Below are 20,795 nucleotides of genomic sequence, written 5' to 3'. Positions count from 1 at the left end.
AGAAGCCCAGAGTTCATAAGCTTCCCTGGGTACCAGTCTATTATGTTGAATAGAGATTCTTCAGGGAAAATGCCCACATTCTGTGCACCAGCCTATGCCAGTTCCTTTTGTTTTGTATTACCTTTCTATCTTGAATAGAATTTCTGAATGTACCTCTCTCAGTTTAGATTGCTTAGTTAGCTTCAAGACTCTTTTTATTACTCTCCCGTATATTTATAATCCTCCAAAGACTAGGGTGGGGGGAGCAGTGCAAGAGCAGAAGAGTCTCAGCATTTCATATGGAAGTTAATTTCTGATTTCCATATTAATAAAACATAGCTTTATCTTTTTATTTCTCCATAATCCTTGCAACAACAGGGAGAGAAGATTACACTGGATATGTTGAGAAAGCAATTAGAAGGCTGCATGCAAGAACTTTAAAAGGGAGGGAAGAGACATGAAATTAAGCGACAGTTCTAAATGTTGGGTTCAACAGGCACTGCCTGTGAGACAGAATGAACAACTCCTTAGAGTGCAGATGTTTGTCGCCGTGGTCATCAAAATAGGTTTCAAAAGGCCTCAAGCCATTATTCGGCCACTGCATTGGTTTCTGCATTGCTTTGATATATCTTTAGCGATCACTCTTGACCAAGTAAGATTGTCTTCCATAAACATGGTCTTAACAGTGAGTCCGTAAGTGACTGTGAAGGCCAATTCTGGACCCACATATCCTTCCACAGTGGGGACATTGGTTTCCGGGCGGGAGTTGATCACGGTGTGTATTTGCCAAGCGTGCCTTCCTCTTAGCACGTTTCTCCCTTGCGTTCTGAGTTTGAGTGTCTTCAAAGTCCATGACACCTTTGGTAAAGGCTGTTCTCCAACTGGAGCACTCATAGGCCAGTGTTTCCCAGTTGTTGGTGTTTATAGCTTTTATATATATATATATATATATATATATATATATATATATATATATATATATATATATATATTGCTTTCGTAGATTTTCACGGGTACAGGAATGCAGGTTTTGGTGTCTTCGGGTGTCTTCCCGTGTAAGAGTTGGGGTGTCTAGGCGACGTTTCGACGAGGTCTCACTCGTCATCTTCAGGCTGGTGCTTTCGGCTTCTTGTTACTGGAACAGAGCAGGATCTCAGTGTTTGAGTTCCTATAAATACTGTTGAGGGGGTGTGGTGTATAGCCTCCAACGTTCTGGGCAGAGAGGAAGTTCCCAGGTTAGTGTGCCTTTTCTTCTTTTGTTCATTAATTACTTGAGGGATATCTTGAGTGATTTCTTGAGTGATATTCTGAGTACCACTTAGGAGGGTCATTAGGTGTGGATTAGTTGCTAAAGCTTTCGTGTCTTGACCTCTTGAGCTAGTGAAGAGTTTTTCTGAGAAGATGGCTGTACTGCAAATAGTTGTGCTCTGGCTTGGCTTCGTGTATAGGGGCGAGCTGTGGTTTTGTGCCCTGTGCCAGCCAGATCTGTGTAGGGATTGCAGGGGGGTGCAGCATCCGGAGGTGCCACTATGGTTTGGCTACTGGATGGTGTCTGTAATTTATCTGTGGAGAGGGTCTGGGTTTGGGTCTGGTGTGGTTGATTGGAGATGGCGTTCTGTGTGCCTCTGGTTCTGGTGTCGGTTTTTGTGGGGAGGGCTAATTTCCAGATGTCTGGCAGGCGGGACGTGTCGTCACGCTTGTTCATGTTGTGAGGGTGTTTCTCTATCTCGATGGCTTCCATGATTATTCTCTTGTGGTGATGTTCCATGTTAAAGAGCAATTTGGAATCTGCAAAATTAATTTCGTGTCCTGTTTCTTTCATGTGTTGGTAAAGAGAGGAAGTTTTTTCTTCTTTTTTGACGGCATTCTTGTGTTCTGCGATACGTGCATTTATTCGTCTGTTTGTTTGTCCAATGTACGTGGCTGGGCAGACTTTGCAGGGTATTTCATAGACCCCTTGGTTTTCTAGCTGGATTTTATCTTTGGGGTTTCTGAGGATATTGGCTATTTTTTGGTTGGATTTTATCTTTGGGGTTTCTGAGGATATTGGCTATTTTTTGGTTGGTGCAAAAGGCTGTTTTGATATTGTGTTTATGGAGGATTTTGCTAATTTTATCTGTAGTGCCCTTGATATAAGGAAGGAGGGCCATGCCATTGTTTTCTTCTGTGTCTTGGTTTTTGGGGGGTGTTTCTTTTTGGATTAGCTTCGTAACCCTGTTTTGCTGGTATCCGTTGGCGATTAACACATTTGAGAGATTCTGTAACTCAGTTGTCAAGTGGTCTTTGTCAGCCAGGCGTTTGGTTCTGGAGATGAGAGTCTTGGCTACGGAGTTTATTTGTGCAGGGTGGTGGTGTGATTGTGCATGTAAGTAGCGGTTGGTGTGTGTTTTTTTCCGGTAGATAGTGTGTCCTAGGGAGCCATCAGGTTTTTTGTAGATTAGGACGTCAAGGAAGGGAAGTTGGTTGTTGGCTTCTATTTCCATAGTGAATTGTATTTTGGGGTGTAGGCTGTTGAGATGTGTGAGGAAGCTATCTAGTTTTTCCTTCCCGTGTGGCCAAATTACAAAGGTGTCGTCAACATATCTGAGCCAAAGTTTGGGTTTGTGTTCTGACTTGTCTAAAGCATTGGTTTCAAAGTGTTCCATGTACAGATTTGCGATCCCTACACAGATCTGGCTGGCACAGGGCACAAAACCACAGCTCGCCCCTATACACGAAGCCAAGCCAGAGCACAACTAAGTGCAGTACAGCCATCTTCTCAGAAAAACTCTTCACTAGCTCAAGAGGTCAAGACACGAAAGCTTTAGCAACTAATCCACACCTAATGACCCTCCTAAGTGGTACTCAGAATATCACTCAAGTAATTACTCAAGATATCCCTCAAGTAATTAATGAACAAAAGAAGAAAAGGCACAATAACCTGGGAACTTCCTCTCTGCCCAGAACGTTGGAGGCTATACACCACACCCCTCAACAGTATTTATAGGAACTCAAACACTGAGATCCTGCTCTGTTCTAGTAACAAGAAGCCGAAAGCACCAGCCTGAAGATGACGAGTGAGACCTCGTCGAAACGTCGCCTAGACACCCCAACTCTTACACGGGAAGATACCCGAAGACACCAAAACCTGCATTCCTGTACCCGTGAAAATCTACGAAAGCAAATATATATATATATATATATGTGTGTGTGTGTGTGTGTGTGTGTGTGTGCGCGCGCGCGCGCGCTATTTTAATACCATCATGATCAGGCCTCTGTTGTAGGACAAAGAGCAGCCCATCCTAGCCACTAATGGAGAAATCCAGAGTATGCTATACTGAGGACAGGGATGCTAATAATAATAATAATAATAATAATAATAATAATAATAATAATAATAATAATAATAATAATAATAATAATAATATCTTATTTATACCCTGCCATCTGGCTGGGTCTCTCCAGCCACCCTGAGTGGCTTCCAACAGTATTAAAATACAGTGGTCTGTTAAACATTAAAAGCTTCCCTAAATAGGGCTGCCTTCAGATGTCTCGTGGTGTCTTGTGTCTTGGCTCGTGTCTTGGCTTCTCGTGGTGAGGGAACCGCCAGAAGGCCCTCGGCGCTGGACCTCAGTGTCCGGAGAGAACGATGTGGGTGGAGGCGCTCCTTCAGATATACTGTGGTCTTCCTCTCCCTGATATTTTGAGATACGTTTTCTAGTTGCTTCCATATGCAAATATTCCCTCCTTTATTAAGACTGTCTTAAGATTGGAGAGTCCTCTTGCTAGTGCGCTTGGAGCGTGTCAGGAGATCCACTAGTGCCGTCTAGGTTTACAGCTCAAATCACTGCCCTTCTGAATGATTGGCAGCCTCAAGGGATGAGCAGGACCTGGACTGTTGACTGGGCTACATTACTATTTTAAGATGCAATATGCCGAAATCCAGCATCACCTGAGCTCTGGGAGTGCAGCTTTCTCCTGATTGAAGTGCAGGGTGTTTGAAGACCAGGACATTTGCAGGGAAACCAAAATGCTTGTTTACAAAGCTATTGTACTACCAGCCAGTGCTTTTTTTCCTTTAAAAAAAAATGTTTCGGGGTACTCTCATTTTTCTACACATGTTGAAATACTGCCCCTCAATGAGGCCAAACTTAGATTCACAAAATGTTTAGGGGTATGCATACTCCTGCGTCCCCCCAGGAAAAAAAGCACTGCTACCAGCCATCAGTACAAAATGTACAAAAAATTGAAGTTGACTCCCCCAAAAGTGAATTGGGCACGTATATTATTTCTTGAGAATGTCCTGTGTGGCACATTACAACCAATGAGGTTATCATATTTAATCTAACTTTTGCCTGTTTTCACAGCCACTTTGGATGTCAAAACAGGCCAGCGTGTGGTACTTAGTCTAATATTATTTCCCTCAGACCTCTTTATTGCAAGTTAAAAAATACATAATTATATGTGCACTAAACATGTTGAGATGCAAATAAAAGAGAGAGAAAGAAAAAGAGAAGCAACACCCGTGTAGAAGGGAAAGTAAAGGGGGGAAACCCCCAAAACTGTATACTTTACAAAGTTGTTATTGTACTTCACCAGATCTTAACCTATTACAATATTTGTAAGAATGGAGTCCAAATATCACTGAATTTGTCCATGGCAAGCCTGCGTTTATATGCAAGTTGTTTATATGTTGCGAGTTTGTGTAAGTCTTCAATCCAATCGTAGAAGGGAGCCGCATTTTTATTTTTCCAATTCATCAGTCTTTTTGTAGTATCAGTCTTTTTGCTGTGGTTAGGGCAAATATTCTGATTCTGGAATGGATTCAGGGAATGGTGAAAAACTGAGCTAGTGCTTGGGGGGGAGGAAAACAAGATTTGTGGGTGTGGCCTTACAAATTCTGGGTGGGGGGCCCCATAATTTGATATGCTTTGTTTCCAAGTGTCATTTTGATTGTGGAAATAGGCCTGCATATCATGGGTCCTCTGTTGTGGTTTGTGTGTCTTCAGGTTGCGTTCTGTCTTCTATGTGTTGGAAGACTCGGGCCAAACAGTTGAGTTGTGTGGCCAAAGTTCCCATTTAATTTAATAGGTGGGTTTTGACTTCTGACCGTTGAATCGTTCATGACTCTGTGAATAAATGCAGCTTAAAAGGAAATTCAGAAGCGGAAGAAATGGTTTTTTAAAACCCTCTAATTGCAGACGTATGATTCACTATAATTTCTACTGTCCTCAGACATGTGCTTGATGAAGATTTATGTAAAAATGACGCAGCCAGCATGTCGCCATAATTATTCCTTTATACCTCGTGGATTTACTGTTGCCTGTTTCTGAGAGAAACTGTATTATGGATTGCCAAATCATTCTGCTTGTAATTCTTCTTAAAGTGGCGGTTGTGCCCAAGTGGGCTGCTTGAGGCTGGAATCTGGGGCCATGTTAATATGAATTGTTGTCTTGTTCTTTTTTGTTTTATAAAATCAATATTACAAAAGGAACAATGAAAAGCAACCTATTTTTTAACCAGTAAATTCTTTTGTGGACTCCTTTTGAAGGAATGGGAATTGAAAAGGTGTTTTGTGTATTTCACTGGGGAGTTTCTGCTGTATTCTTTTTTTTTTAACATTGCATTTGTGGAACTTGGCAGTTATCAAGGTTTTGATGGTGCCATACAGTTGCATTTACCATACATTGCAAGGTCTGTGCTTCTATGCATGAATATCCTAAGTCAACCAGGTTCTATACCAGTAAGAGATGCTTAACATGTCTTTCCATTTCACAAGATCTCCTCAAGGCTGCTAACATCCATAACAAAAGCAATGAAATCATTAAAGGGTTTAAAAGCATAAGTGAACTGCAGGCTGGGAAACAAACTAGTCAGTGGGAATCCAGGCAGAATAACTTCAGGTGACAGGTAGGCTGAACTACAGTAAAGAGGAGTCAGAGATATTTCGGGGCAGGATGTGTCATCGTCACAAACTGGTTTCCTTTGCCTTCCCCTCACTTTATTTGTGCTTTTGAAAACCACCTTCGGAATCCTTCAGGCTAAGACCCTAGTGTTGCCGTCTAGTTAAAAATTGAGCCTTTACCTGGTTAAATTCATATAAAGTTCGAGATTTGAAGGCCGGTTTTTTTATTTCTAACCTAAGCTTCAGTGTTTCCATCCATCCACCCACCCTCCAACTTTTACATGTAGCGACAAATTTTAACTTTTTGCTCAGCTTAGAGTGATTTAAAATCAGCTGCAGTAGGTCATAATCTCAGTGTGTACCAAGGTGTTTGCTAATTCTTAAATGTCTGTTCTCTATTTTGAGTGAGTGGAGTTGAGCAAATTGGCAAATGGTCCCATTTCAACTCGGTTTAAAGCATGGGCAGGCAAACTAAGGCCAGGGGGCTGGATCTGGCCCAATTGCCTTCTAAATCCGGCCCACGGACAGTCCGGGAATCAGCATATTTTTACATGAGTAGAATGTGTCCTTTTATTTAAAATGCATCTCTGGGTTATGTGTGGGGTATAGGAATTCATTCATCCCCCCTCCCCCAAAAATACAGTCCGGCCCCCCACAAGGTCTGCGGGACAGTGGACCAGCCCCTCGCTGAAAAAGTTTGCTGACCCCTGGAAAGGAATAACCTACAAAATGCCTACAGGATTGCTCTCCTGTACTATTTCAGATATGTGGTTTATATACTCATGTATTATATACTTATAGATTTATGAACATATGATTTATGTATATGTGAGACCTTAGAATTCCTGTAACAATTCCTTTGTGGCTAAATTTTTGTTTTAATTAAAACTTTAAAATGAACAAATGCAAAACTAACAGTCATCTACGTATGTTGGTATTTTAATACTTGTGACTTCTGTTATTTTGAACAAGGGCTTCCTACTATTCCAGCCCATGATATTAGACTTTACTTTTACTGGATTCTTCTGCAGACACAGCTGTGTCGCTTTGCCAGTCGAGATACTGTAAATTCCCCAGTTCCCCGAAGCATCATTTTGATTCTGGCCCAGGGACCCAGGAGAGAAGCATTAAGCCTTTTTAACACTCTAAAACTGGTTTTGCTAATATTCCATGCACGCTCCATCTGCTTTTGCCTTTGTCGAAAGCTAATGGATTTGAGAGCAATTTGCTCTGCTGGTATTAGTCCAGAACCATCCAAAATAACATAGGGACCGTCTGAAGTTAATTAGGGTGCAGAAATTAAGCACCTACAGGTGAAAGGTGATGTCTTTTAAACCTTCCTCTATGAGGATATGACCACCCTGCTCTTGATGCACAGAGATGTTGTTTTAGAATTGCAGAATTTGTCCACAGTTGTTTTGAGGAATATGCATGCTTCCCCTGCCAGATTGACAACAATTTGCGACTTCAGGGAGTGTGTGCTGGCTCCCACAGCCTGCCGTATGGCATGCTGCAATGCTAAATAGCAGTTGCCTGACATTTTCAGTGGAACAGGCTGTTATATTGCAATTGAGTTTCTTCTGAAGAAGAGGCATTGCAGACTACCAATGTGTTGTCTATGTTTCATTTGTGGCGAGGATGGGGTCTAAATTCCAGGGCTCTACATTTTGACAGGCCTAACTTCTGTTCTTTCCCTTTCCCGTGCTGGAGGGTTGCTCTGAACCCGGATGGAATTGGACGCGAGAGAAGTCAGAGCAGGGAACCCACTCGCAGTATGAACCCAGCTTTTGCAGAATGTATTAACACATCCCAAGGAGTCAAGTGCTGTACCAGCAGGTTACTTCCCCATGCTAAGGAGATGATGATGATGATGATGATGATGATGATGATAATAATAACAATAATTTATTATTTATACCCCGCCCATCTGGCTGGGTTTCCCCAGCCACTCTGGGCGGCTTCCAACACAATATTAAAATAAAGTAATGCATCAAACATTAAAAACTTCCCTAAACAGGGCTGCCTTCAGATGTCATCTAAAAGTCTGGTAGTTTGACATCTGGTGGGACGGCGTTCCACAGGGCGGGCGCCACTACTGAGAAGGCCCTCTGCCTGGTTTCCTGTAACCTCACTTCTCGCAGGGAGGGAACCTCCTGAAAGCCCTCGAAGCTGGACCTCCGTGTCCGGGCTGAACGATGGGGGTGGAGACGCTGCTTCAGATATACTGGGCTGAGGCCATTTAGGGCTTTAAAGGTCAGCACCAACACTTTGAATTGTGCTCAGAAACATACTGGGAGCCAATGTAGGTCTTTCAAGACGGGTGTTATGTGGTCTCGGCGGCCACTCCCAGTTACCAGTCTAGCTGCCGCATTCTGGATTAGTTGTAGTTTCCGGGTCACCTTCAAAGGTAGCCCCACGTACAGCGCATTGCAGTAGTCCAAGTGGGAGATAACTAGAGCATGCACCACTCTGGCGAGACAGTCCGCGGGCAGGGAGGGTCTCATCCTGTGTACCAGATGGAGCTGGTAGACACCTGCCCTGGACACAGAATTGACCTGCGCCTTCATGGACAGCTGTGAGTCCAAAATGACTCCCAGGCTGCACACCTGGTCCTTCAGGGGCACAGTTACCCCATTCAGGACCGAGGAGTCCCCCACACCCACCTACCCCGTCCCCCAAAAACAGTACTTCTGTCTTGTCAGGATTCAACCTCAATCCGTTAGCTGCCGTCCATCCTCCAACTGCCTCCAGACACTCACACAGGACCTTCACCGCCTTCACTGGTTCTGATTTGAAAAAGAAGTAGAGATAGATGTCGGTCCTCAGTCTTGCCCAATCTCTTCTACTTCAGGAGGCCTGTGCTGACATACAATCCTTGATTCCCTCCTAGGGCTAAGCTCGAAGCAGATTTTGCTACTGTATTGGCCAGATTATAAGCCACACTTTTTTTTCCAAATTCCAATGGTGAAAGGTTAAAGTGTGGTTTATATTTGTGACCCTATGCCACCAGCAAAGCAGCACGGCTCCCCCCCCCCCAGAGAGCAGCCCAGGAATGCAGGGCATTGGCGCGCAGCCTGCCCGCCACTCCTAAGCCTCCCCTACGCCGGCTGAGAAGGGGGAAGGCCAACAGCAAAGTGAGGTGGCTCCCCCCCAAAAAAAGCAGTATGGGGCAACAGCACCCGTCCTGTCCGTGGCTCCCAAGCCTCCCCCAAGCCGCCATGTTTTAAAGGTCTGTGAATAATCATAGTTTAGAGGTCCCGTGCCCTAAGGAAGTCAGACTATCCTCCACCAGGGCCAGGGCCTTTTCAGTGGTGGCTCCGACCTGGTGGAATGCTCTGTCCCACAAGACCAGGGCCCTTCAGGATTTAACCTCCTTCCGTCGGGCCTGTAAGACAGAGCTATTCCGCCTGGCCTTTAATTTGAATTCAGCCTGATCTTTTATTTCCCTTCTCTTCCCTCCCCCTCCCCTTTTATGAAGATCACCTGCTCTGAGACCCCACAGCTAATTCTCCCCTGGCCTCCTCGCTGGCCCAAGTAGGACCAATTCAGCCAGCTAGCCCTGGGGATTATCTAATGCTTATTTCCCCTAAATTGATTTTTGATTTTTGAATTTTATTGTTATTCATGTTTTTATACTGTATTTTATGCTGCTTTTATAATTAAGTGTTTTTAATTTGTTGTTAGCTGCCCTGAGCCCGGTTTTTGAACCGAGAAGGGCGGGGTATAAATAAAAATGTATTATTATTATTATTATTATTATTATTATTATTATTATTAGGTATTTGTGGTTAGAAGAGAAGGCAGTTAGTGCTAACCAGGTTCATGTTGGTGTGCCGTAGTGAAACTGCTCTGAAGATGGCTTGCTATCCCCAATGCTGGCTTTCAGGGTTGGCAGGGTACCACTGTCACAACTGCACTGGAGTACGGGTAGTAAAGTAGACCCCTGACTGAACAGGCATAGTTTCCACCGACAGAGAAAATGAAACAAAAAAAAGGGGGGGGGGAATGGTGTGGATCAAAGCTGTGCAGGTCATCAATGTACAATCTCAGCAGTGCTATCTGATGGTCTGTTTCCTTGCAGTCTCTGACTGATGGGAGTTCTTGGGTTGATTAGAATCAAAATGGGTTCAGGGGAGAAAGGGAAAGACTTAATGCGCTCATTATCTGCCTAGGCTTCAGAAACTGCTGCATTCTTTGCCTCTCCCTTTACACTTCCTTCAAAAGGATGGCGTCTTTTGCACACTTCAAATCCTTTCATGTTGAGCGAATCAACACAGATTTAACAGGTAGATGAAAGAGATAAACAAATATTATTTATAGCAGCCTTAAATTCGGGCTTGAAAGAGAGCTCCGTCTTCAAAGGCTGACTCAATTAATGGGCAATCTTTCTGGATTCTGAGGTCTTGCCATTCACAGGGCTGGAGGTGTGTGTGTGTGTGTGTGTGTGCATACACACAGAGGTTTAAATGTCTATAGAGGATAAAATCATAGAATTGTAAAGTTGGATCCCAAGGGTCATCTAGTCCAACCCCCTGCAATGCAGGAATCTCAGCTAAAGCATCCATGACCGATGGCCACCCAACCTCTGCTTAAAAACCTCCAAGGAAGAAGAGTCCACCACCTCCTGAGGGAGTCCATCCCACTGCTGAATGGCTTATTATTATTATTATTATTATTATTATTATTATTATTATTATTATTATTATTAATTTATTTATACCCCACCCTCCCTGGCCAGAGCCGGGCTCAGGGTGGCTAACACTAGTAAAATTGCAATAAAAACATAATGGCATGTTCTCTTTCTAGCTTCACATCATTATGCTGGGAAGTAGATTGTGTTGGACTTGAACAAGAGACCAAGGTTCAGGATTCTGAGCTCACGGAGTTGTCTGCTGCGCTGGGCTGTGGGTCGGCCAGTTTCCTTTCTGACATAGATCTATAAACAATAACGGCCCCAGAGAACCGAAAAGCAAGACGAATGCAGGGGAGGAAGAATTGATTTCATGTCAGCATGGCTGCCTTTTCGCTTACCTGTTTTTACCAAAGTAATTACACCCGATTCGCTACGTGCGATAGCATCTCTGGGTACCGTCTCCGCTTTTGTTTTGCTCCACATGTTGCAGTTGCTTGCATGCGACCCTGCCAGTTGTAAAGGGCCTGTCTGTGTATCTCCTGCGTCTTTCATTTGAAGCACACTAGCGAGTGCTAGCTGGACGCCGGAGATTGGTCAGCAGCAATTCACCCTGCTGTAACATGGTGGAGGGGGTTATTACTGTATTTTTCGCTCTATAGGACGAACCGGACCATAGGAGGGGGGAAACGGGGGGGGGGGATTCTCCCCCTCCCTGCTCAGCACCCCTTCAGCGAAGCGGCAGGAGAAACGGGGCCCCTTCCATTTCCCTTCCCGCTTCGCTGAAGGGGCGCTGCACAGAGAGGGCACTCCTGCTGCGCTCCGAAGGCTTGCAGATAGCTGCCTGAAGCCCCCGGAGAGCAGCAGGAGTTCCCACTGCGCTCCGGGGGCTTCAGGCGGCTTCAGCGAAAGCAACACAAAGCCTCCGGAGCACGGGGGGAGCTCTCCCTCTGCACTTCAGAGGCTTCACGTTGCTATCGCTGAAGCCAAGGAACCTGCATTCGCTCCATAGGACGCACACACATTTCCCCTTAATTTTTGGAGGGGGAAAAGTGCGTCCTATAGAGCGAAAAATACGGTATTTAACTTATTGCTTGCCTTTTGCCCTAAGATGCAGGGGTGGTTTACAACAATTTAAACCACCCAGTTCAACACAGTTTAAGTCAGAGGTCAACAAATTAAGGCCTGTGGGCCGGATGCGGCCCGCTGGGCTCATTAATCCGGCCCACAAACCTTGCAGACCCTGCCGCCTGCTAGGTCAGTCCCCGTGCTAAACCAGTGTGAAGCCTGACTTCTGTGGCACGGCTTCTGATTGGCTGCTGAAGACAAGGCGGCTTCGGCGTGAGTGGCGGTGGCAGGCGGTCCTTTTGGGAGGGGGTGCTTTGGGGAAAGGGTGGGTCTTTGCTGGCCCCCAGTTTAAATCAACTAACAATCACCAAAATAGGATGCGTCCTGAAAAACATTCTATTAGGTATCAAGGCCAGGTAGAGAGTGTTCCTGAAACCTTTCTTTGAAAGGAGTCCTGGCAGCAGACAACAAGCAATAAAGCGATGAAAGCATTAAAAAAGAGAAAACTTTCAAGCATCATTTAAAAAACAATCCCAATACTGATGCAGAGTGGGGAAGATCTCTACTATGAGGCTTGCTGAGAGTGAAAGATCTTCAGCTGGCACTGAAAAGACAACAGAGATGTCACCTGTCTAATATTCAAGGGGAGGGGAGTTCCAAAGGCTAGGCGCCATGACACTAGGACCCTCGTACCTACAGGACCGCCTCTCCCGGTATGCCCCACAGAGAGCCTCAAAGTTCATAAATAGCAACACCCTAGTGGTCCTGGGCCCTAAGGAAGTAAGATTAGCCTCAACCAGAGCCAGGGCCTTTTCAACACTGGCCCCGGCCTGGTGGAACGCTCTGCCTCATGAGACCAGGGCCCTGCAGGATCTGATTTCTTTCCGCAGGGCCTGTAAGACAGGGTTCTTCCGCCTGGCCTTTGGCTTGGAGTCAATCTGATTCCCTCCCCCTCTTTCTTTCTTCCTTTCTCTTCCTGTGATGAGGCTGCATTTTAATGTTTTAATGTTGTATTTTAATCTTGTTTTTAAGTTGTATTCATTCAACTTGTTTTTTATTCTTGGTTGTTAGCTGCCCTGAGCCCGGCCTTGGCTGGGGAGGGCGGGGTATAAATAATAATAATAATAATAATAATAATAATAATAATAATAATAATAATTAAAGACCCAATTCCCACATTGTTTGAAGCAGACCTCCAGTGTTTGCTGGAGGCCCTCACTTGCAGAGTACAGTAATCTATGGGTATATAAGAGGTGAGCCGACCTTCCATGGTCCCAAGTAGTCTAGGACTTTGGCCGTTCCAGCCGCAGCTCTCCTGTGGATTCAGCTGGCGGCAGTTTCAGCTGTTCCGCTTCTTCCCGGGCAGTTGCCACCCAGCCATATCGAGGGTGGCAACCCAGGTCCTAAGGCGCGACTGAGCTTCACTGGGACGTTGCGGTGGCGTCAGGGAAGGAGCCCTCGCAGGAAAAGCTCTCGCGCCACTGCGTTAACATCTAAAGGGCACTTTTGTTACGAAACGCTTCGAGGCAAGGAAGATGGATGTGATGTGTAGTAAAAAGGCAGCAGCGAATTAGTCATCGCGGCAGTGCATTCGCCTTTCCTTCTTAAAAAAAGAAGCAGCCGAAGGAACCGCCCCCCAAATCCACAGCCAAGAGCCTTCGCATGAGAAGCCAAGTGCGCATTTCTTCCTTTGACTTGGCCGTGTCCTCATTAGAATTCTGTGTGCCGTTGCTGGTTCTATAAATAACACTCAAAAGAGACGTTTGATTGCCAGAATCCTGTACACCCCACAGCCTCCTCAGTGGCATGGGCTTTACATACTATTAGCGAATCGCTGCCATCTCCGGCATTAACTGCAACCATTTTTAATTAACCTGATTTAGTAGCAGAATTGCAACGCTGATGAAAATGAGAGGTTGGAACAAATAGTTATTTATTCCAGCACGGTGGTAATGACTGTTGAAATAGATGATTTTAATTAACTTCAAGGAGGAGGCTTCATAAATTTATAAAGGGGAGGCAAAGATCCCAGACACGTCCCATAGCTACTCAGGGTGCCCATGGAGTTGGGTAGAAGAGGCGTCACATCCTGCAAGCACTTCTGTGGGGCGGGTGATTGCTTTCCTAGTCGTCCAGTGGCTGCATTCTAATAGGACTTGGGGTTTGCCTACTCACCTGAAAAGTGCCTTGGTTATTGGGCAAGAAAAACTGCTGGCGGATTGGGCAGAGGACTTTGAAGAGCATCGTCTGTCCCCCTACAATATGCCCTTTTTGCTTCTTCCACCTTTCAGGAGAGCAGAACCAGGAGCCACACTACTTGGCTCAGTAATGGCTGCAACTTGGTGGAATGCTCTGTCCCATGAGACCAGGGCCCTGCAGGATTTAACCTCCTTCCGCCGGGCCTGTAAGACAGAGCTATTCCGCCTGGCTTTCAATTTGAACTTAGCCTGATCTTTTTATTCCCCTTCCTCCCCTCCCCTCCCCTTTTTATGAAGATTGCCCGCTCTGGGATCCCACAGCTAATTCTCACATGGTCTCCTTGCTGGCCCAAACAGGACTAATTTAGCCAGCTAGCCCTGGTGATCATCTAATGTTTATTGGATGGATTTCCCCCCTAAATTGATTTTTGAATTCTGAATTTATTGTTATTCACGTTTTATACTGTATTTTATGCTGTTTTTTTGTTGCATTGTTTTAAATTTGTTGTTAGCAGCCCTGAGCCCGGTTTTCTGAACCGGGAAGGGTGGGGTATAAATAAAAGTTTATTTATTTATTTAAATATTTACTTACTTACTTACTTACTTCAGCATTGGGACTGAAAACATCTGGCTCAGCACACTTTTTCAGCAGGGGGCTGGTCCACTGTCCCTCAGAACTTGTGGGGGGCCGGACTATATATTTTTTTGGGGGGGGGATGAACGAATTCCTATGCCCCACAAATAACCCAGAGATGCATTTTAAATAAAAGCACACAGTCTACTCATGTAAAAACACCAGGCAGGCCCCACAAATAACCCAGAGATGCATTTTAAATAAAAGGATACATTCTACCGGACTGTCCGCGGGCTGGTTTGAGAAGGCGATTGGGCTGGATCCGGCCCCCGAGTCTTCGTTTGCCTACCTGTGATCTGGCTGCTAAGTGGTGATGGGGGGCTGTTCTGGCAGCAGGAAGAAGAGCTCCTTGTAAATGCTTCTTCTCTCCCTGCCCCCCCCCAGCCTCCATCATCCTTTTCCTCTGAGGGCTTTAGCAAAAGTCATGGTTGGAGTATGTAGTAAACTGGGGAGGGGACCCTGAAGAACACCCCCCAGCATGGTTGAATACTATCAGCGACACCTGGTTTTCTGGATTCCTTCGGGCCAAAACAAATTATATGTAAAGTGTATTATTGTTGTTTTCCTGTATCTGTTGATGTTTTTTAAATCACAGTAGTGAGGGTTTTTTTGGGGGGGAATCACAATGAGGACCATGGTGTGTGTCTGTTTGTGAGGGGGGTAGAGAGGGAAGAAATGGGATAGTTAATACTTTCCCCCTCTGATCAGTCCTAATGAAAATCTCCTTTTCACAGCTGCTATTTCTCCGTAGGAGAAAACTTCACCAAACATTCTGAGTTTGTTATCATGGACCACTTGTGAGAACTGTTAGGGTTGAAAAGATGTATACAGGTGTCATATTTATTTTTTTTAAAACCTCATTCTTTGCACATGGAATATTTTAGAAACTGGGGGCAATTGTCAAGTAAGGGGCTGTTTGTATGTCTTTATGTTTAATGGCCTTTTGCAGAAAGTAAGGAGGCACAGAATCTGAGTCTCTGGCTAGTTCTCCTGCTGACCTGCCATCCTTTTATTGCTTTTAATGGCTGCATTCTCTCTCTCTTTGCACAGATATTTGCTGTTTGACTTTCCCCCAACTAAAGTACCTCATCTCTCTTCTCAGGTTATCCTGCTGGATATCCCACGGCTGCCCCCACCTACAACCCAAATATGTACCCGACCACCAGCCCAGGCTATGCCCCAGGTAAACGGAGATTTCTATTTTTCTGTTAGCCACATTTGGCAGTATGTACTTCCTTGTTTGTAAGCCACACGTTGTGGCTCTTGTGTCTGTGTGTTTTTCATCAGATCTTTCATTCTCTCAGCACCATTAACAGACCTGCCATTATCAACATATCTTTTTTTAACAAAATGTCAGGTGCTTTCTCAGTAAGAACTGCATGCACTATGTATACATGGCAATCCTGCCTGGTTTCTTTGATCGCTGGTTGTCTGTACAGTCATACCTCGGCTTACAGACGCTTCAGGTTGTGTATTGCCAGGTTGCGCACCGCGCTGAACCCGGAAGTACCAGAACGGATTACTTCCGGCTTTTGTCGCTCGCGCATGTGCAGAAACGTTAAATCTCACTTTGCGCATGCGCAGAAGTGCCGAATTGCGACCTGCACATGCGCAGACATGGCGCTGCGGGTTGTGAATGTGCCTCCCGCACGGATCACGTTCGCAACCCGAGCGTCCCCTGTATTCTGAAAATGGGCAGCAAAAATGTACAAATGCAATTGAGAAGTGTCATAATTTGGTGGTAGTTCAGTGTAGACCGCTAGATGGACCAGTGGTTTGGGTCAGTACAAGGTAGCTGCCTTAGTTCCATGATCTAGCTTCCATTGAAGCAGGGTGTGGGAGGGTCTACCCTCCAAAAAAGGAGTTTAAGAAAGGGTAAAGATTGGGAACCACCGATACTAAGCTGTAAATTACAGACGTCCGGAAATACGTTCTTGCCTGCATTATTCTTGCACATTCCATCATTCCTACAAGTGGCAAGACCTTACTGATAAGTCAAATGTACTGAATTACTCAAAATGGATTCTGATTTGAAGCTATATATAGTAACAATACTTTTTAAAAACACTTCATTTGGCTCATTTGCATATGAGAACTTTCTAAAAGGTGTGAGCGCCTTTCCTCCTACAAATGTGCGTTTTAAAAGGGAGATTTTAACCTATATTTTCCTGTATTTCTGTGCTTGCTGGAAAGAGATGCAAAGCATGTTAAAGCAATTCATACAATATTGATCAAACAAACTTAATGTGAGCCTGACTGTCAGGAAATTTTGTTCTAACCTTTTAGCCCAGGGGCCCAAAATGTGTGTGTCAGGAACTTTTGCAGACAGAATGAATGTTTGATAAAATTGCCTATATTTTAATAAAAGATGGGTAGAGAATCCTTCCACCTCCAGCAGCTCCCTTAATTAAAACCTAATTCCTCTTTAGGTTTCTTGCTTTCTGTGGAGTTTTTTTTTGAGGGGCGGGTATCTGCTTTGTGATTTCCATATAAGTGTACATTTAATTTCCACAGGGGCCAGTTCCTCCTAGATCCATTTCTATTAATAATACAGCAGATGATAATGCAGGTCATCCATTATATCAGCTCCCACCCAGAAGAGATGTTTGCTAAACTCCAACCACAAAATTGGCTGCGATTGGCTTGAGGTTTCCTTCTCTCTCCATTGCACGAGCTCCCCCCTATTTGATACTGCATCAATAATAATAATAATATTATAAAAGTTTAAAAACCGGGCTCAGGGCGGCTAACAGCAAATATAAAACACTGATTAAAATGCGACTTTAAAACAGTATAAAATACAACATAAAATGCAGCATCATAGCAATAAAATTCAAAATTCAGGGGTCATGGGGGGGGGGAACCCCAGTCAGTAGACATCAAATGATCACCAGGGCTAACTGGCCAAATTGGTCCTACTAGGGCCAGCAAGGAGACCAGGAAAGAGTTTAAATGTGGGGTCCCAGAAGGGTTTCTTCATAGAAGAGGAAAGGGAATAGAGAATCAGGCTAATTAAGATTGAAGGCCAGGCAGAATAGCTCTGTCTTACAGGCCCTGTGGAAGGAAATCAAGTCCTGCAGGGTCCTATTCTCATGGGACAGAGCATTCCACCAGGTCGGAGCCGTCACTGAAAGGCCCTGACCCTGGTGGAAGATAGTCTGGCTTCCTTAGGGCCCGGGACCTTTAAGCTGTTATTACTCATGGACCTTCGGGTTCTCTGTGGAACATACCACGAGAGGCAGCCCCATAAGTATGAGGGTCCTAGGCTGCATAGGGCTTTAAAGTTCAAAACCAGCACCTTGAACCTGACCCTGTACTCCACCGGGAGCCAGCGTAGCTGGTAGAGCACTGGGTGAACATGCGCCCATAGCAGGGACCCTTTGAGGAGCCTCACTGCTGCATTCTGCACCCTCTGGAGTTTGTGGGTCAGCTTCAAGGGCAGCCCTGCGTAGAGCGAGTTACAGTAGTCAAGCCTGGAGGTGACTGTCGCATGGATCACTGTGACCAGGTTGGGGTGGGAAAGGTAAGGGACCAACTGATCCCAACTGATAATGGTTTTGAAGGGACGCGGGTGGCGCTGTGGGTTAAACCACAGAGCCTAGGGCTTGCCGATCAAAAGGTCGGCGGTTCGAATCCCTGCGACAGGGTGAGCTCCCGTTGCTCGGTCCCTGCTCCTGCCAACCTAGCAGTTCGAAAGCATCTCAAAGTGCAAGTAGATAAATAGGTACCGCTCCGGCGGGAAGGTAAACAGCGTTTCCGTGCGCAGCTCTGGTTCACCAGAAGCGGCTTAGTCATGCTGGCCACATGACCCGGAACCTGTACGCCGGCTCCATCAGCCAGTAAAGCGAGATGAGCACCACAACCCCAGAGTCGGCCACGACTGGACCTAATGGTCAGGGGTCCTTTACCTTTTTTTTACTTTCAATGGCCCTGAGACTTTTGGCTTGCTGCTGCCCTTCCTCAGGTAAGAGCAGGACCAGCACAAGTCAAGTAGTCTCCATAGTGCTTACAGGAGCATCTTCCAGGCTTGTTGGCTTCCTGCATTTCTGATACAGTCTTCAGTCTGCAAACCATGCTGGTATTTTATTTTATTTTTCTACCAGCGTTGTAAGATTTTTCTTTTCTTTTGAGACAGGCACTTGGGGCCAGGATTAAGCTTTTAATTGGGGGTGAGGATTTGTGACATGTTATGCTTAGTGTGATGTTTATATATTTGTATTGCACCCGAAGCCCCAAGGAAGGAATATACCCAAAGTTGAAATAAATTGGCTCATTTGAACTTTTGTCAACTCGTTCCTTAGGGCTTGGGGAGGAACATGCTTGTCTAGAGTTAACTCATTAAAAATACCTTTGCTTAGTCCTGGTTTGACTCCCCGGTGAGCAGTTCCATCTGTGATGGATGTGGAGCTTCCACAATTGAGTGCGATTTACCTGAAATCGGTGGTTTACTAGAATCTCGAAGGCCCCTTGATACTTCTTTAGAGGCATTCGTTAACTTTATTTATTAATTGGTTATGTTTATATGCCACCTTTTCTCGAAGGAGCTCGAGGTGGCAGACATGGTCCTGCCCCCTCATTTAATCCCCTCAACAACCCTGTTAGGTAGGATAGGCTGAGAGGCAGCGACTGGCCCGAGGTCATCCAGCTAGCTTCATGGCCGAGTGGCAATTCGAACCCTGGTCTCTCCCAGCTCCAAATCTGACACTCTAACCCAGCGGTTCTCAACCTGCGGGTCCCCAGATGTTGTTGTACTACAACTCCCATCATCCCTAGCTAGCAAGGCCAGAGCTCAGGGATGATGGGAGTTGTAGTCCAACAACATCTGGGGACCCACAGGTTGAGAACCACTGCTCTAACCACTACACTACACTGACTCTGAATTTTACTGAATTTTCATATATACCGTATTTTTCGCTCTATAGGACGCACTTTTTCCCCTTCAAAAATGAAGGGGAAATGTGTGTGCGTCCTATGGAGCGAAGACGACATAGCCCCGCGACCCTCTCCCGGCTGGAGAGGTGACGCGCGGCTATGGCAGGAACCTCTCCGCTGCGCCTTTCCGCTGCTCCCTGACCTGCTCTTTGGGGCTGGTGGTGGGCTCCCCCCCCCCCGCCAGCCCCAAAGAGCAGGTCGAAAGGAACCTGAAGCCTGGAGAGCGAGAGGGGTCAGTGCACACCGACCCCTCTCGCTCTCCAGGCTTCCAAGGTAGCCGCCTGAACGGCACCTTGTTTTAGAGCGGGAAAACAAGAGGGGGAAAGTTCTCCCCCTCTCTGCGCAGCGCCTCCTGCCGCTTCGCTGAAGGGGCGCTGGGCAGAGAGGGGGAGAATTTTTTTTTCTTGTTCTACCCCCTCTAAAACAAAGTGCGTCCTATTGTCCGGTGCATCCTATGGTGCGAAAAATACGGTATATATAGCTGTCCCATAACACAAGATCTCACAAGACCTGAGCCTCTAGACCAGGGTGGGAAACCTGTGGCTCTCCTGATGATGTTGAAGTGTGGTTCCTTGATGCCATACCATCCTAGCTGGGGCGGATGGGAGTGTGTGATGGTGTTTGCCTGTTCCACCAGTATTTCTTGCTAAAACTGGGCTGCCAATTGTCTTGTGGCTATTCGTCTCCACCTTTCAAACCAGTCATTAGCTCAACTGCTGTGATGTCCTGGAATGTTACTTCTTGCGGCTAAGAGGAAATTATGAGAAACGAGGGCAGTGGAAGAGCAGTTTGTCTGGAGAAAACCTTCACCCAGGGTTTAGGGGGATGGCGTTGCAGGTTTTGGACAGACAAAGGAGCTTTGAATATGGGGAAACTATAGTGAGGTGGGGGGAAATGGTATTTGAGTGTGGGTAGCTGAATTTCATATATTGATTTTTAACTAGCCAGCCAAATCTTTGACTGCAGGTCTCTAGCGGTGTATATCTATATTCCATTCTCCTTACTGTGTATAAACAAAGGCAGTTGCCTTACACAGGACTATTTAAAGAAAGCCATGCATGAAATAACTTCTTCCCCAACTGTTCTACATTTCAGACTTTTTGCTCTATTGAATTTAAGCTAAGTAGTATTTTATTAGTGTTTCGAGCTTGTTCAGTTTTGGCAAGCGAGTCACTCGAAGGTCAGGCAGGACTTTATTTCCTTGAAGGAGCCGTTGTGATGTTGAGATGCTCAAAGCCTTTGCAAGAGATCTAGCTGCCATTTTGCCAGACTGGCCCCTGTGTTATATCCTGCATTGGGAATACTGGGATTGGAGAACTCACTCCAGAGTCTGTGAGGCTATCAGGGAGAAGTTGGGAATGGATGAGTGGAGGCATCAAAAATGAGTTGGTGGGCTAGGCATAGCAGTGAATCAGGATTTGGGGGGCAGGGATTGAAGCAAAAGAGAAGGACTGTTGAATGGGAGATGTT

At 45.6% G+C, this 20,795-nt stretch overlaps 1 protein-coding gene across 5 annotated transcripts in view; it reads left to right on the top strand.

Moving 5' to 3' along the window:
• FAM168A (family with sequence similarity 168 member A) overlaps positions 1-20,795 on the top strand; it is a 168,934-nt gene that overhangs the window by 125,395 nt on the left and 22,744 nt on the right. For all 5 annotated transcript variants that reach the window (XM_081197463.1, XM_081197460.1, XM_081197464.1 and 2 more), the window contains exon 4: positions 15,496-15,576. In XM_081197463.1, the coding sequence (XP_081053589.1) occupies positions 15,496-15,576 (81 nt within the window). The remainder of the gene's footprint in view (positions 1-15,495; positions 15,577-20,795) is intronic.

The sequence above is a fragment of the Podarcis bocagei genome, assembly GCF_964188305.1.
Source record: "Podarcis bocagei genome assembly, chromosome: 6".
NCBI classification, from domain to species: Eukaryota; Metazoa; Chordata; class Lepidosauria; order Squamata; family Lacertidae; genus Podarcis; species Podarcis bocagei.
This window is presented reverse-complemented; position numbering and strand designations above follow the sequence as displayed.